Raw genomic sequence first — 14,954 nt, 5'->3', positions numbered from 1 at the left:
ATGGGACTTGATTATCTTGTATCTGCCCCAGTGAGCAGCGTGGCTCAGTGGAAAGAGCACGGGCTTGGGAGTCAGAGGTCATGGGTTCAAATTCCAGCTCCACTGCTTGTCAGCTGTGTGACTTTGGGCAAGTCACTTCACTTCTCTGTGCCTCAGTTACCTCATCTGGAAAATGGGAATTAAGACTGTGAGCCCCATGTGGACAACATGATCACCTGTATCTCCCCCAGCGCTCAGAACAGTGCTTTGTACCTAGTAAGCACTTAACTGCCATCATCATCATTATTATTATTATTTACAGTGCTTGGCATGTAGTAAGCTTTTAACAAATACCACAATTATTATTATTTATTATTACCTCTGGCTCAGCCATTCCACCCTGACACACATGGGACCTCATACTCCCTGCACTAGCTGGGATCTCTCTCCCACTCCTTCTGCCTGTAAATTGTATGTGCCCGCCTGCCTCCCCCACTCAATTGTAAGCCTCCTGTAAGCCCTCTAGACTTTAAGCTCATTGTGGGAAGGGAATGCATCATTATGTGGTTATACTCTACACTCCCAAGTGCTTAGTACAGTACTCTGCTCACGATAAGTTCTCGATAAATATGATTGACTGATTGGCTGACTGACTGACTCATGGGGGCAGAGACTGTTTTCTGCTTCTGGCGTTCTCTGTCAAGCTCTTGGTACTTTGCCCCGCAAGCTGTAGGTGCCCAGTAAATAACATTGATGGGCAGAGTGATTGGAGACTTTGGCACCTGCATCAACCACCCTCTCTCACCCCTGCCCCATGTCCAAGTGCCCACTAAGGGCCCACCAAGTGCCCACTGACAATCCCCTGGCCTCCCTCCTCTAGGGGCTCATCCCTCTGCCCTTTCCCCGTTGTGGTGCCAATCCCGGTGTCCAGCTCAGAGCTGGCCCAGAAGACTGCTTGACCATTGGAGGGGGCTGACAGCTCCCTGAGAACAGGGACCATGTCTGTTCTTCCTCCTTCTGTCTTTCTCTGCCCCACAACGCTGGCCAGCCCTGTAAACCACCAAGCACCCCTCCAGGCTTGTCTGACAAGCATTTACTATGTGTCAAGTACGATTCTAAGCACTGGGGCAGGTACAAATCAATCAGGTCTAACACAGTCCCTGTCCCTCATGAGGGTCACAGTCTGAGTAGGAGGGAGAATGGGTATCGAATCCCCAATTTTACAGTTGAGGAAACTGAGGCAAAGAGAAGTTAACTGACTTGCCCAAGTTCGCAAAGGAGGTAAATGGAAGAGCCGGGATTAGAAGACAGTTCTGCCCTTTGCCTGCTGTGTGACTGGTCAAGTCACATAACTTCTCTGTACCAGGCTATTCACCGCAGTCATTTGACAGCGTCAGCACTGTCCGGCAAGGGTTCCCCAGGCAACGGAGGGCGCTTTTCCAGCCCCCAGCCCGGCCCCCCGCCTGCCCACCGTAAGGCAGCCCCCCTCCTCCAGCCCGCGGAGAAACCGGCCGGGCCGGGAGCGATCCCTCCGGCGGCCCGCAGGGGGCGGCAGACGTTCCCCCAGCGCCGCCGACCGCAGCCAACCCCGCGCTCCGGACTTCGGGCGTCCAGGACGCAGCCCAGACCTTGGGCGCCGGGGCAGACCTCACAGCCGCACCTTCCCGCCTCTCCGCCCTAGGTCCCGCATCCCTCCGCCCCGCAGCCGCCAGGTCTCCCGGGCCAGCCCTCGGAGGGTGGGGGACGCTCTCCCCAGCCAGCCCCCTCACAGCATCTGTACAATCAGCTCCTTCCTCTCCATCCAAACTGCTACTGCCCTGATCCAGGTTTGACTACTGCATCAGCCTCCTCGCTGACCTCCGTGCCCCCTGTCTCTCCTCTCTCCAGGCCTTACTTCCCTCTGCTGCCCGGATCATTTTTCTAAAAGAAAAAAAAAAACCCTTTTCCATCCCCAACTCCCAAATCCTCAAGAACCTCCAGAGGTTTCCCATTCATTCATTCATTCAATCGTATTTATTGAGCGCTTACTGTGTGAAGAGCACTGTACTAAGCGCTTGAGAAGTACAAGTTGTCAACGTATAGAGACGGTCCCTACCCAACAACGGGCTCACAGTCTAGAAGGGGGAGACAGACAACAAAACAAAACGTAGACAGGTGTCAAAACCATCAGAATAAGTAGAATTATAGCTATATTCACATCATTAATTAATGATGATTAATTAATTAATTAATGGGAATTCACATCATTCCTATCCACCTCTGCATTAAACAGAAGCGCCATACCATCAGCTTTAAAGCCCTCAATCACCTTGCCCCCTCCTACATTACCTCTATGATTTCCTACTGTAACCCAGCCTGCACACTTTGCTCCTCTAATGCCAACCTACTCTCTATATCTTGATCTCGTCTATGTTGTAGCTGACCCCCTCGCCCATGTCCTCTCTCTGGCCTGGAACTCCCTCCCTCTTCACAACAAGCGGATCACCACTCTCCCCACTTCAAAGCCCTCCTAAAAATCCCATCTCCTCCAAGAAGTCTTCCCTGACTAAGCCCTTATTCCTCCTACCTGTTGACCCTTCTGCATTACTTAAGCGCTCAGATCTGGACCCCTTAAGTACTTAATCTTCATCTCACCTTCATCCCCACAGTTTACATCTATATACTTACACTCTGCTGTTTTTGCTGTTGACAATTTATTTTATTGTTTGCCTTTCCCTCTAGACTGTCTCTAGTCTTGCCTCCCACCCCTACCTTACTGTACATTTCCAAGCGCTTAGAACAGTGCTTTGTACATGGTAAGTGCTCACTAAATACTATTAATGAGTCCTATTTCCCTCTAGACTGTAGGCTCATTGTGGGTAGGGACCATGTCTGCTAAGTTTATTGTATCATATTCTCTCAAGAGTTCAGTATAGTACCTTGCACATGGTAAGCGCTCAATAAATACCATTGACTGATTTCCTAATAATAATAATTATTGTTATTATGGAATTTGTTAAGTGCTTACTTTGTGCCAAGCACTGTTCTAAGCACTGGGGTAGACCCAAACTAGTCAGATTGGATACAGTCCCTGTCCCACATGGGGCTCATAGTCTTAATCCCCATTTTACAGATGAGGTAACTGAGACACAGGTCCAAGGTCACACAGCAGACAAGTGGCAGAACTGGGATTAGAACCCACGTACTCTGACTCCCAAGCCCGTGCTCTGCTTCCTACCAGCCCTCTGGCGGTGTTCTCTCCAACGAGTTCTCTGGGCGTGCATGTCCCCTGGTCCCTGCCTAGCAGTCAATCAACGCTATTTATTGAGCACTTACCATGTGCAGAGCATTATACTAAGTGCTGGGGAGAGCCTAATATAATAGAGTTGGTTGAAGCTCAGAGTTGCCTAGGACATAGAGCCTCAGGCTTCTGGACTCTGCAGAGACCATGATCCACAAAGAAGACTGGATTATCTGGGGACACTGCATGGCTTAGGTGGGTGATCCAGGGCTGTGTTTTTTCCAGGATTCTCCCATCTTTTCTCCCAGATCCCCAGAAGCTTTTTCCAGGATTCTCCCAGCTTTTCTCCCAGATCCCAGCCCTGCATGGGCTCCAGACAATTCTAGGGTCTGCTCTGACCAGGTCAAAAAGGTTTGGTGGGCCCTGGGGCCTCCCCTCCCCCACTTACAGTGGGCAGTGGGGAAGGGTCTCTAGGCCTGAAATGTCCCACTCATGCAGCAGCCCCTCCTACCCAAACCTGGAACTGAGCACAAGGGGCTGCAGGGAGCCAGGGGATGCTAGTTATAGGCTGCCTCTGGGGGGCTACGGGGAATTGGAGTCCAAGTAGCCTCTAGCTCTAGAAATCCCAGGCAGTAGGGACAGGACTGCTGGGTGAGCAATGGGTACTGGCCCACCTGCCCACCTCCAGCCCTCACTCTCTGCCCGTCGGGCTCCCACCGGGCGCCACCACGTCCCATTTGCCCCTTTAGACTGTTATAATAATAATTAACAGGGCTTACTATGTGTCAAGCACTGTTCTAAGCACTGGGGTAGATCCAAGTTAATCAGATTGGACGCTGTCCCCATTCCTCATGGGTCTCACAGTCTTCATCCCCTTGTCTACCAACTCTGATACATTGTGCTCTCCCGGGCACTCAGTTCGATGCTCTGCACACAGTAGTGCTCAATAAACACCACTGATTGATTGTTTGAAGGACCCGCTCCGGTTATCTGCCCTTGTGAATGGTCAGAGCCGCGGGGGTGGCTGTCGGGAGCCCTGCCCGGTTTGGGAGGGGGTGGCCGTCTGGGGGACCCTCTTTCGCCTCTCCCCAACGCAAGATCGCAGAGAGCTGTTTCTCCGGGTTTGAGGCACAGTTTCCCAGGCCTGACCCTGCTCCGGGACAGGCAGCCTGAGCCCAGAGATTCCCCCGGCCGCGCCCCCTCCCCAGCTCCTCGCCCCAGCTCTGCGGACCCAGTGGGGAAGGGGTTGGGGGGCTCTTGAGTCCTTCCCAGCTGGCCCAGGCGGGCGGCTCTCCCTCTCCGCGCCCGGTTGGTATCCCTTGGACATTTTTCCGGGCAGAGCGCCTGTTTCCCCGGGTTGGGCCCGGAGCTCCGGGACGGGACAAGCCCATCTGGAGCGCGCTGTCCCCTCCCCGCCCCCGATCCCCGCGCCCCTTCCAGGGGCCCCGAAGTTAGCGGAAGGGGAGGGGACGAGGGGCGAGGGGCGAGGGCCGGCGCTCACCGTGCAACGCCAACAAGTCCCGGCTGGTGTCCATCCTGGACGGGCCGCTCCGAGCTCCGGGACAGATGTCAGCGGGCGAGCCCAGATGGCCGGCCCGGTCCGGGGAGGGGCAGGAGCCGGGGGCGGGGCTCTTTGCGGGACTCATCCACCGCGCCCGGCCCTGGCCCCCTCCCATCATTCCTCCCCGGGCCCCGCCCCGCCCCCAGGAGGGTGTCTCTGGTTATGTCTGTATGTCTAAGTTTACGTGTGCCTGGTTTTTTTTTTTTGAGTGTGTGTGTCTGTGTATGTGTTTGTATGTGTGTGTCTGTCTGTGTTCATTGGGTGTGCCGTTTCTCCTTCCCCTGCCCGCCAGTCAACGGTCCCCGACAGGAAGGAGCTGAGGCGGGGGGCTGGGGAGGAGACTCAAATTTTCTCCCGCCCCCCACCCTTTCCCCGCCCCCGGGCCCGAGCTGGAAAGGGAGCCGGGAATAGCCCCGCCGCTGCCGGCCACAGACGGACTCTCCCTCGTCCCCCACCTCCCAACCCCGCCCAAACCACCAGACCACACTGAGCCTTTCATTACCGCGTGGGGCTGCCAGGGGAGCGGGGCAACGCCTGGCCCGGAGTCCCTGCCAGGCCTTGCCCGCCCCTGCCAGCCCCGCCCCCGCCCGCCCCGCAGACCACGGGCCCGGCTCCTACTTCCCCCTCACTGCTGCTGACCTTCCTGTCCCCCTCTGGGCTTCGTCCTCTAACCACGATTCCTCTCCCAGCTCTTCGAAGAGCAGAAACCTTCCTTCCGTTCCCTCTCCATGATCGGCCCCAGTTATCCCATTTGGTGGCTTATCCGCAGCAGCCTCGTGGACTAGTGGATAGAACACGGATCTGGGAATCAGAAGGGCCCTGGTTCTAATTCCTGCTCCACCACTTGTCTGCCGTGTGCCTTTGAGCAAGTTACATCACTCCTCTGGGCCTCAGTTACCTCAACTGTAAAATGGGGATTATGACTGTGAGCCCCATGTGGGACAGGGACTGTGTCCAACCCTATTTGCTTGTATTCTCCCCAGCCCGTAATACAGTGCCTAGCTTCTAGTGCTTAACAGATAGCGCAGTTATGATTATTATTATTATTAGCTACTGAAGGTCATCTGAAGTGGCAGCCTCCCTTCCCTTCCTCGCTTCCTCACAAGGCAGGCTGAAAAGCAGCATGGCTTAGTGAAAAAGAGCCCGGGCCTGGGAGTCAGAGGACCTGGGTTCTAATCCACACTCTGCCACTTGCAGCTGTGTGACCTTGGATAAACCGTTTCACTTATCTGTGCCTCTGTTTCCTCAATTGCAAAATGGGGATTCTCCCTCCTACTTAGACTGTGAACCCCTCCCTCATAAAACAAGGCCCGTACCTTACCTGACTAACTTGTATCTACCCTAGTGTTTTTAGTACGGGGCTTGACACATAGTAATCCATCAATCAATCATATTTATTGAGCGCTTACTATGTGCCAAGCACTGTTCTAAGCACTTAACAAATATTGGCTCCACCACAAACCTGCTGTGTGATTTTGGGCAAGTCACTTAACTTCTCTATGTCTCAATTCTCTCATCTGTAAAAATGGGGATTCAACACGAGTTCTCCCTCCCATTTGGACTGTGAGCCCATTGGGGGACCTGATTATCTTGTATCTACCCCAGCGCTCAGTACAGTGCTTGGCAGATAGTAAGTGATTAACAAATCCCACAGTGCTTTGTACATAGTAAGTGCTTAATACATTCCATTATTATTACTATTACTGTTATAATAATAATAAAGCAGCAAGTGGTCCTCTTGTAGGTCTCACAGATCTAGGGTCCCCCTCCCTCCACCTCACAGAGGGGCCCTGGAGAACTGGTGCCCCTGTATCATCTAGCCAGTACTTAAGTGACCAGCCCTACTTTGAATTATCTGTTTTTTGCATTATCTGTGGGTGGATGATAGAGACTTGACTGTCCTTGTGGTTGTGTTTTCTTCCAGTCTCCCGCTTCACCATTCTGCCCTACCCTCTGAGGCAGAAAGTATTGGGGCGAGATCAGAGGGGGCCCACCTCCCCTTCCCCACAATGCAGAGTAGACAGACGGGGCTCACCAGCCCCTCTGCTCCTCCTCAAAAAGCCTGGCTAATGGAAATGCACAGATAATAATAATAATAACGATGATTGTGGTATTTGTGAAGCACTTACCATGTGCCACGCCCTGTATTAAGCACTGGGTAGGTACAAGGTAATTGGGTTGGATACAGTCCGTGTTCCATATGGGGCTCACAGTTTTAATCCCCATTTTACAGATGAAGTCATTGAGGCACAAAGAAGTGGAGTTGCCCAAGGTCATATTGCAGACAAGAGGTGGAACAGGGATTAAAAGCCAGGTTCTTCTGACTCCCAGGCCCGTGTTCTACCCATTAGACCAAGCGCTTCCCCAAACCTTTATCAGGTTGAGGTTTGGGCCCAGTGGCTGCTCCGCCTCACCCTCACCCCTCCTCTCAAACTAATTGTGTGTGATTCATTGTTACAACCCATTCCTCCGCAAGGTGCAGCAGGGTTTGCTCATCGCGCTTCCCCGCAGCAGGTGGTCGGGCATGGCGAGCCTCTCTTTTACAGGGGAGGAAGAGGGAGGCCCAGAGAGGTTGTGTAACTCCCCTTAGGTCACACAGCACTTGAAGGGGTAGAAGTGGAACTGGAACTCGGTATGCCCGGGTTTACGATACCTTGCTAAGAACCGCGGTGTGTTGACGGTGTGCGACCTCTACAGGAGGGAAGCGGAGCTCTCCGAGGGGCGGTTGTCGTCTTTTCTCTGCGGTTCCCAATCTGGGCCAGGAGGAAACTGCCGGACAGACAGAGGGGGTTCTCTCACACGGACCCGTGGATGGCGACCCCACCTCTTTCTCCGTCAAGGGAAGAGGATCTGCGGGAGATGGGCATATCCTCCCTGGTCCAGCGGGGCTCCATCTCCACTGAGGGCACAGGGTGGCATTGCAGTCGGAGGGATTTGAAGTGGATTAGAAAGATGGTAAAGACTCTCCGCTGGGATGTTGTCGGGCTGATGCTGCATGGAGGCAGGGGGCTGGCCCTGGTGACCTCTCCCATGGAGGCCTGATGGATTTCAGTATCCTCTGCCTGTCTCTGTGGCTCGCCCAGATCAGATCAGATCACAGGAGCAGCATGGTATAGTGGATAGAGCCCGGGCCTGCGAGTCTAGAAGGACCTGCATTCTAATCCCTGCTCTGCCACTTGTCTGCTGTGCGATCGTAGGCAAAGTCACTTAATTTCTCTGTGCCTCAGTTCCCTCATCTGCAAAGTGGGGATTAAGACTGTGAGCCCTAAGTAGGACAGGGATTGTGTCCAACCCAATTATCTTGTATCTATGCCAGCACTTAGAATAATAATAATAATGATATTTGTTAAGCGCTTACTATGTGCCAAGGACTGTTCTAAGCTCCAGGGTAGATACAAGGTAATCAGGTTGTCCCACGTGGGGCTCACAGTCTTAATCCCCATTTTACAGATGAGGTAACTGAGGCACAGAGAAGTTAAGTGACTTGCCCAAAGTCACACAACTGATAAGTGGCAGAGCCGGAATTAGAACCCACAATCTCTGACTCCCAAGCCCATGCTCTTCCCACTATGCCACACTGCTTCTCTAATAGTGCCTGATACATAGTAAGTGCTTAACAAATACCATAAAAAAAAAAAAAAAACTTGGTGCTTGGACGGGTGGAGGATGGGTGGCTGGGGAGCAGGAAGGTGGGGGCTGGACAGGTTGTAGCCGGCAGAGGAGTGAACTCTCTACCCCGCTGCTTCCTGCTTCCCCAGGTATGCACTACTCTCCATGTACCGCTGCTGTGGACATGGGGACCAGCCCTGAGACAAGGGCTGGCATAAGATGCTCTACTCCACTCACCCTCAGAAGCTGCCTGGCTGAAACACGCTTAGGTGGGGCCTTGAATGGGGGACACATAGTCCAGTGGGGTCAGGGTCACCCTCTCCACCTGAACAAGGGGAGGGAGATAGGAGACCCCCCCATCCCTGGCCTTACTATGATGGAGAAGAGAATGCTGGAAGTGGGGGTCCCTCACCCCCACTTCTGTTCACCCCACAGTGGCCTGCCCTGACCCCTGGGTCTGGCTGTCTGACTGCCACACGAGTTGGGGAGACAGGGTGTTGGAGGCCCCCACAAGAAGTCATGCAAGGAAAGGGCAACAAGCAGCATGGCACATTGGTAACAGCCCAGGCCTGGGAGTCAGAGAACCTGGGTTCTAATTCCAGCTCCACCATGCACCTGCTATGTGACCCTGGAAAAGTCACTTGACTTCCCTGTGCCTCAGTTCCCTCATCTGCAAAATGGGGATTCAATACCCGTTCTCCCTCATACGTAGACTATGAACCTCACGTGGGACCTGTTATCTTGTATCTACCCTGGCTATTAGTACAATACTTCGCACACAGAAAGCATTTAATAAACACCACAATACCACAGGAGGGAGCTGGGGGGGAAGTAATTCTCAGGATGACAGGGTCCATATCTCCTCCTCCTCCCTATGTCCTTCCCCAACACCCAACAGAGAGAAAGAGAGAATAAGTCCTGTTTTTCCATCAGATTGGCAGCCCCTTTAGGGCAGAGTCCTTGTCTTGTCTCCCACACTGCCAGTGAAGGACTATGTCCCCAGGGGGTTCAGGACAGGTTGGTGATGGAAGTACAGACAGATGGACAGTCTCATCAAACTTGCTGCTTTTGCCAGAAAACCTGCTCTGGAGTCCTCACCCAGCTGCTCTGTGCTCTACTCCAGTGTCCCACCCTTCGCTCCCTGCTCTGCCCCAGTGCCCCCCCTCATCCCCCTTTGCTCTGTCCTGAGGTCACCACCCAGCCCCTTCCCTCCCTGGGCAGGAACACATTTGCTGTTTGCGGGCCAGTGAGTCGCAGACTGTTCAGTGAGGCTGGGGGAGCTCACCCCCTTGCATCCCCCTGCCCGAACCACACCCCATGATCTGGTGAAGGGAACACGGAAAAGGAAGCGGGGGGTGGGGGGCAAGGGGGAGAGAGGACAGTGGCACACCCCACCACAGATACTCAACATTTCTGTGCACAGATTTTCCAGAGAGTCCTGGAGCTGGGTGGGGCTTGCAGATACAATCGAGTCCAGCCTCCTGCCTTCACAAGGGTAAGCATCTACCAGGGCAGATGGTGTCTGCTTATCTTTGTAACACTCTATAGGTGGTGAACTCTCCCTCTCTCTCACTTTCCCCAGGCCCGGCAGAATTCCCCAGTGGTGGAGAGATTCTTCCTTGTGTGTAACCGAAATCCTTCCTGCTGCAGTTTCAATCAATCTATCAATCATATTTATTGAATGCTTACTGAGTGAAGAGAACGGTATTAATTGCTTCAAATAGTACAGTATAGTGTTGGTAGACATGTTCCCTGTCCACAATGAGCTTATAGCTTAGTAAGGGAGACAGATGACAAAATAAACTGTGGATATGGACCTAAGTGCTGTGGGGCTTACTATGTGCAAAGCACTGTTTTAAGCACTGGGGGGGGGATACAAGGTGATCAGGGTGTCTCACGTGGAGCTCACAGTCTTAACCCTCATTTTACAGATGAGGTAACTGAGGCACAGCGAAGTTAAGTGACTTGCCCAAGGTCACACAGCTGACAATTGGCAGAGCCGGGATTTGAACTCTGACTCCAAAGCCCATGCTCTTTCCAGTGAGCCACGCTGCTTCTCTGCTGCTGATCCTACCCTTGGCTTCTTCTGGCTGTAGGCCCCACTCACAGCTCCAAAATAACACTTTGTGCTGAACAGGAGCAGGGCTGGTCATGTCTGCTGATACCAGCCTGGACCTGCCCTACCAGGCAGCATCCCTGTCTAGCAGAGAGAGCCTTGCCAGCCTGAACTCTTCAGAGGCTCCAGCCTCCTGACCTCTCTCCCATTGTCCTAGGGAGTGCCCCGAGATGAGAGAGTCCAGGGTCTCCCCTTTACCACCATCAGAGATGTCGATGTCCTTGCTCTCCCCATAGCACAATGGGTTGGCGGGGGGGCCCTCACTGACCAGCCCTGTCGGAGGGTCCCCAGGGGTCTGGTTCCCTAGACCTCCAAACGCCCCTGCTCCCGGCTTTCCTGATCTGAGGTTCTGGGCCACACCAGGAGGTTGAGAAGGTGAAAGACCAGTGAAGGGGGATGGCCAAGGAGCCCAGAGGGAGGGTTCAGGCCGGTTCTACTGCTCTCAGGAATCTTGTGACTCAGCTCACTAGACACAATATTTGCCTTCATTTTTATGAGGTTCCTTAATGCCAAGGGGCCCAGCAGGTTGTGGGGGTTCATTTATTCAATCGTATTCATTCATTCATTCATTCATTCATTCAATCATATTTATTGAGTGCTTACTGTGTGCAGAGCACTGTACTAAGCGCTTGGGAAGTACAAGTTGGCAACATATATAGACGGTCCCTACCCAACAGCGGGCTCACAGTCTAGAAGGGGGAGACAGACAACAAAACAAAACATATTAACAAAATAAAATAAATACAATAGTAAATATGTACAAGTAAAATAAATAGAGTAATAAATATGTACAAACATATATACAGGAGCTATGGGGAGGGGAAGGAGGTAAGGCGGGGGGATGGGGAAGGGGAGGAGGGGGAGAAAAAGAGGGGGCTCAGTCTGGGAAGGCCTCCTGGAGGAGGTGAGCTCTCAGTAGGGCTATGAAGGGAGGAAGAGAGATAGCTTGGCAGATGTGCGGAGGGAGGGCATTCCAGGCCAGGGGGAGGACGTGGGACGGGGGTCGACAACAGGACAGGCGAGAACGAGGCACATTGAAGAGGTTAGCAGCAGAGGAGCGGAGGGTGCGGGCTGGGCTGTAGAAGGAAAGAAGGGAGGTGAGGTAGGAGGGGGCGAAGTGATGGAGAGCCTTGAAACCGAGAGTAAAGAGTTTTTGCCTGATGCGTAGGTTGATTGGCAGCTACTGGAGATTTTTGAGGAGGGCAGTAACATGCCCAGAGCATCTCTGCACAAAGATGATCTGGGCAGCAGTGTGAAGTATAGATTGAAGTGGGGAGAGACAGGAGGATGGGAGATCAGAGAGGAGGCAGATGCAGTAATCCAGCCAGGATGCGATGAGAGATTGAAGGCTGACGGGGTACAGTGGGCTGCCGCTGGAGTCAGTTGTCCCCCGCCGTGTGCCTCCTGGCATGATCCTTGGGTGGGGTCTGTGGATTAGGGTCGGTGAGCCAGAAAAAAGGGAAATGTTTCAGTCAGTCTTAATCCCTGTGGTCATGGTCAGTCCTGCCCTCTGTGGCCAGCATCCCACTCTGCCCCTTGAGACCAGATCCCTCCCCCCATGGCCAGCACCCAGCCCCACGGCCAGCCCTGTCCACCGTGGCCAGCGCCCTGGCCCTCTGGCGAGGTCCCAGAGCACAACTGGCCTGGGCACTGGAAAGCAGGAGCCCTGATTGGGGTAGAGGTGCCAGGGCTCACTGATGTTCATGGACGTTTCCCCTTCATGGTTGATGAAGACAGACGGAACCAGGACGTTTCTGCCTCTACCAGTGACAATGTTTCTGTAGGCCGCGGTTTACTGGGCCCAGGGCAAACAGGCTGTGGACCACTCTGCCCAGGGGAGTCGGTTTGCGGATCGCCAGGTGCAGGAGGGGCCAGGCTGAGACAGAATTCGACAAGCCCCGGCAGAAATTTAGCTCTGTTTCTGGTTTGGGATGTGCATTGGCTTCAGCACAGTCTTCCATTCCCCTGCCTCCCCACCTTCCCTTCCCTCCCCCTCTCTCCTTTGTTTCTCCCACCACACACACCTTTCCCCCTTCTCCCCCTCCCCTTCCCTCCTCTCTTTCCCCTTCTTCCTCCTACCCCTTCCCCTTCTCCCCCTCCCATTCTCCCCTCTCTTTCCCGTTCTTCCTCCTCCCCTTTCCCCTTTCCCTCCTTTCCCCTTCCCCTCCTTTCCCCTTCTCCCCCTCCCATTCTCCCCTCTCTTTCCCCTTCTCTCCCCTCCCTCTCTCCCCTTCTCCCTTCTCTTTCCCCTTCTTCCTCCTCCCCCTTTTCCCTTCCCCTCCTTTCCCCCCCTTCTCCCTACTCCCTCGTTCTCCCCCGCCCCCATCTCCTTCTCTCCCGCCTGAGGGATGCGGACAGAGGGCCTTCCCTAGCCTCTAGCTGCTTGGCCAGCGACCGGAGCCGGGACCGGGGCCAGATTGGGTTTCTGTGGGAAGCCGCTCCCGTGGGTCAGCTCCCCTCTTCGCTGGACTCTGCGGTGCCTTTGGCAGCCCCGCCCGGCCCCGGGGGAAAGCTCCCCGCTGAGTCACCGAAAGGGAAGAAGCTTGGCGTGTCAGGAGTTGGCACCGCGATCGAGGCGAGGGTGGGGACCCTGCGTCAGCCCCGAAAAATGGCCCCCCGGCGAGCGAGGACCAGTCCGGACCGACGTACCGACGGATAGATGAGCCCTCGAGGGACCCACCCTCGAGCCCCTCGTCCCGCCCCTCGCTCACCCCTCCCTGCCCCGTCCTCAGGACCCCTCTGGGCCAGGACCCAAGAGGGATGGACAAGGGCAGGAACCCTTTCTGCCCCTCCGTTTTGTAGTTAGTAAATTATCCCTCTGACAAATTAACCAGTTGGGCCAAGCAGAGCAGAGGAAGGGAAGTAAGAGCCGTGGTCGGCCAGGGCCGCCTGATCCCGTCTGGTTCCCCCTCACAGCTCTCTAGGGCACTGCTTCCCCAACGACCACCCAGTAGCTGCGGGACTGGGAGGGATACAAGAAGATCAACCGGTTCATCCCCCCCCCCCCCCTTCCCAGGGGAGCCTCACACTGTCTCATAACCCTTGCTCTCAGGAGTCTAACTCTAGTCTGAATCTCTCCAATTGCAAAGCCCAGATATTCTTGGACAATCCCTGGCAGGGTGGAGGTGGGGGCCAGGAGCGGTTTCCCTGAAACATCTGGTTCTGACTGCTCTCTCCTGGCATTTTAGAGCTCAAAAGCCCTTACATCTCAGGGCTGGGCTGGTCCAACTTGGTCTGGTGAGGAGACAGGGAACGGCAACGACAGGAACGCTGCAGATTGGAAGCTCCACGATGGTCAGGAAACATGTCCTGTACTTCTGTTGCACCTTTCCAAGTGCATAGTTCAATGCGATGCATTTACTAGACACTCAATTAATGCTATTCCTGCTACTATGGGAAAGAGAAAGTAGTTTGGCCCGGGGCAGGACCCTGTGGTGTTTGCAGGACTCCTCTAGAGCTTTGCTCGGCTCTGTGAGGGAGGGCGTGAGGGACAGCAAATTCTTCCTCGGAGATAGGTTCCCTGGGAGCTATAGGTCCCGATGGCTTCTGAGCGCTACCCACTGATCCTCCCTAACTCCCACTGGCCCGAAGGGGGAGGGGGAGCTGAGGGGAGGCAGTGGAAAAAGGCGAAAGAAGCATTGGAGAAGGGACTGGTCCTGGCTAACTTCATGCCCGGTTCATCTCCACCCTTTAGACTGTGAGCACCTTGCGGGCAGGGAACATATCTACCAACTCGGTTGCACTGTGGTCTCCCAAGTGCTTAGTAGAGTGCTCTACAAAGAGTAGGAGCTCAATAAATACTATTGATTGATTGATGGATGGATGGATTGATCTTGGTCTGTGGTCTGGGCACACCTTTATGGTGAGTTCTCGGAGGGCTGTAAGAGGAGAGAGAGGTGCAAACCCTGTCTTCACAGAGAGACAGACCTCTCCGCCGTCCGACACCCAGGGCTCCGACCACCACCGGTCTATGGGAACCAGTGGAAGTGGCCAAAGTGGGCGAGCATATCAACAAACAGAGAGTTCGCGCCACCTAGTGGACAGAGGCTGGGACTGCGAGATAGAAGCCCGGCGTTCCGGTCTCCGCTTTGATCTAGGCCTGCTGGATGCCTTCAGGCAAGTGTCTTAACCTCTCTGGGCCTTTGTTTTCTCCTCTGTACAATGGGAAGAAGATCCTTGTTCTCCCTCCTTCTTAGACTTGGAGCCCCAGGTGGGCAGACACTGTGTCATCATCATCAATGATATTTATCAAGTGCCTACTTTGTGCCGAGCACTATACTAGAGAAGCAGCGTGGCTCAGTGGAAAGAGCACGGCTTTGGAGACGGAGGTCATGGGTTCAAATCCCTGTTCCACCACTTGTCAGCTGTGTAACTTTGGGCAAGTCACTTAACTTCTCTAGGTCTCAGTTACCTCATCTATAAAATGTGGATTAAGACTGTGAGCCCCACATGGGACAACCTGATCACCT

At 54.1% G+C, this 14,954-nt stretch overlaps 1 protein-coding gene across 1 annotated transcript in view; it reads right to left on the bottom strand.

Moving 5' to 3' along the window:
• The window catches only part of PLCD1 (phospholipase C delta 1), a 34,054-nt gene extending 29,274 nt beyond the window's left edge, over nucleotides 1-4,780 (bottom strand). The window contains exon 1 of the mRNA XM_038755906.1: nucleotides 4,701-4,780. Coding sequence (XP_038611834.1) covers nucleotides 4,701-4,734 — 34 coding nt within the window. The 5' untranslated portion in view covers nucleotides 4,735-4,780. The remainder of the gene's footprint in view (nucleotides 1-4,700) is intronic.
• Between the last annotated feature and the right edge of the window lie 10,174 nt (nucleotides 4,781-14,954).

Source organism: Tachyglossus aculeatus, chromosome 13, assembly GCF_015852505.1.
Source record: "Tachyglossus aculeatus isolate mTacAcu1 chromosome 13, mTacAcu1.pri, whole genome shotgun sequence".
NCBI lineage: Eukaryota > Metazoa > Chordata > Mammalia > Monotremata > Tachyglossidae > Tachyglossus > Tachyglossus aculeatus.
The sequence above is the reverse complement of the archived record's forward strand: the minus strand, read 5'-3'. Positions and strand labels throughout refer to the sequence as shown.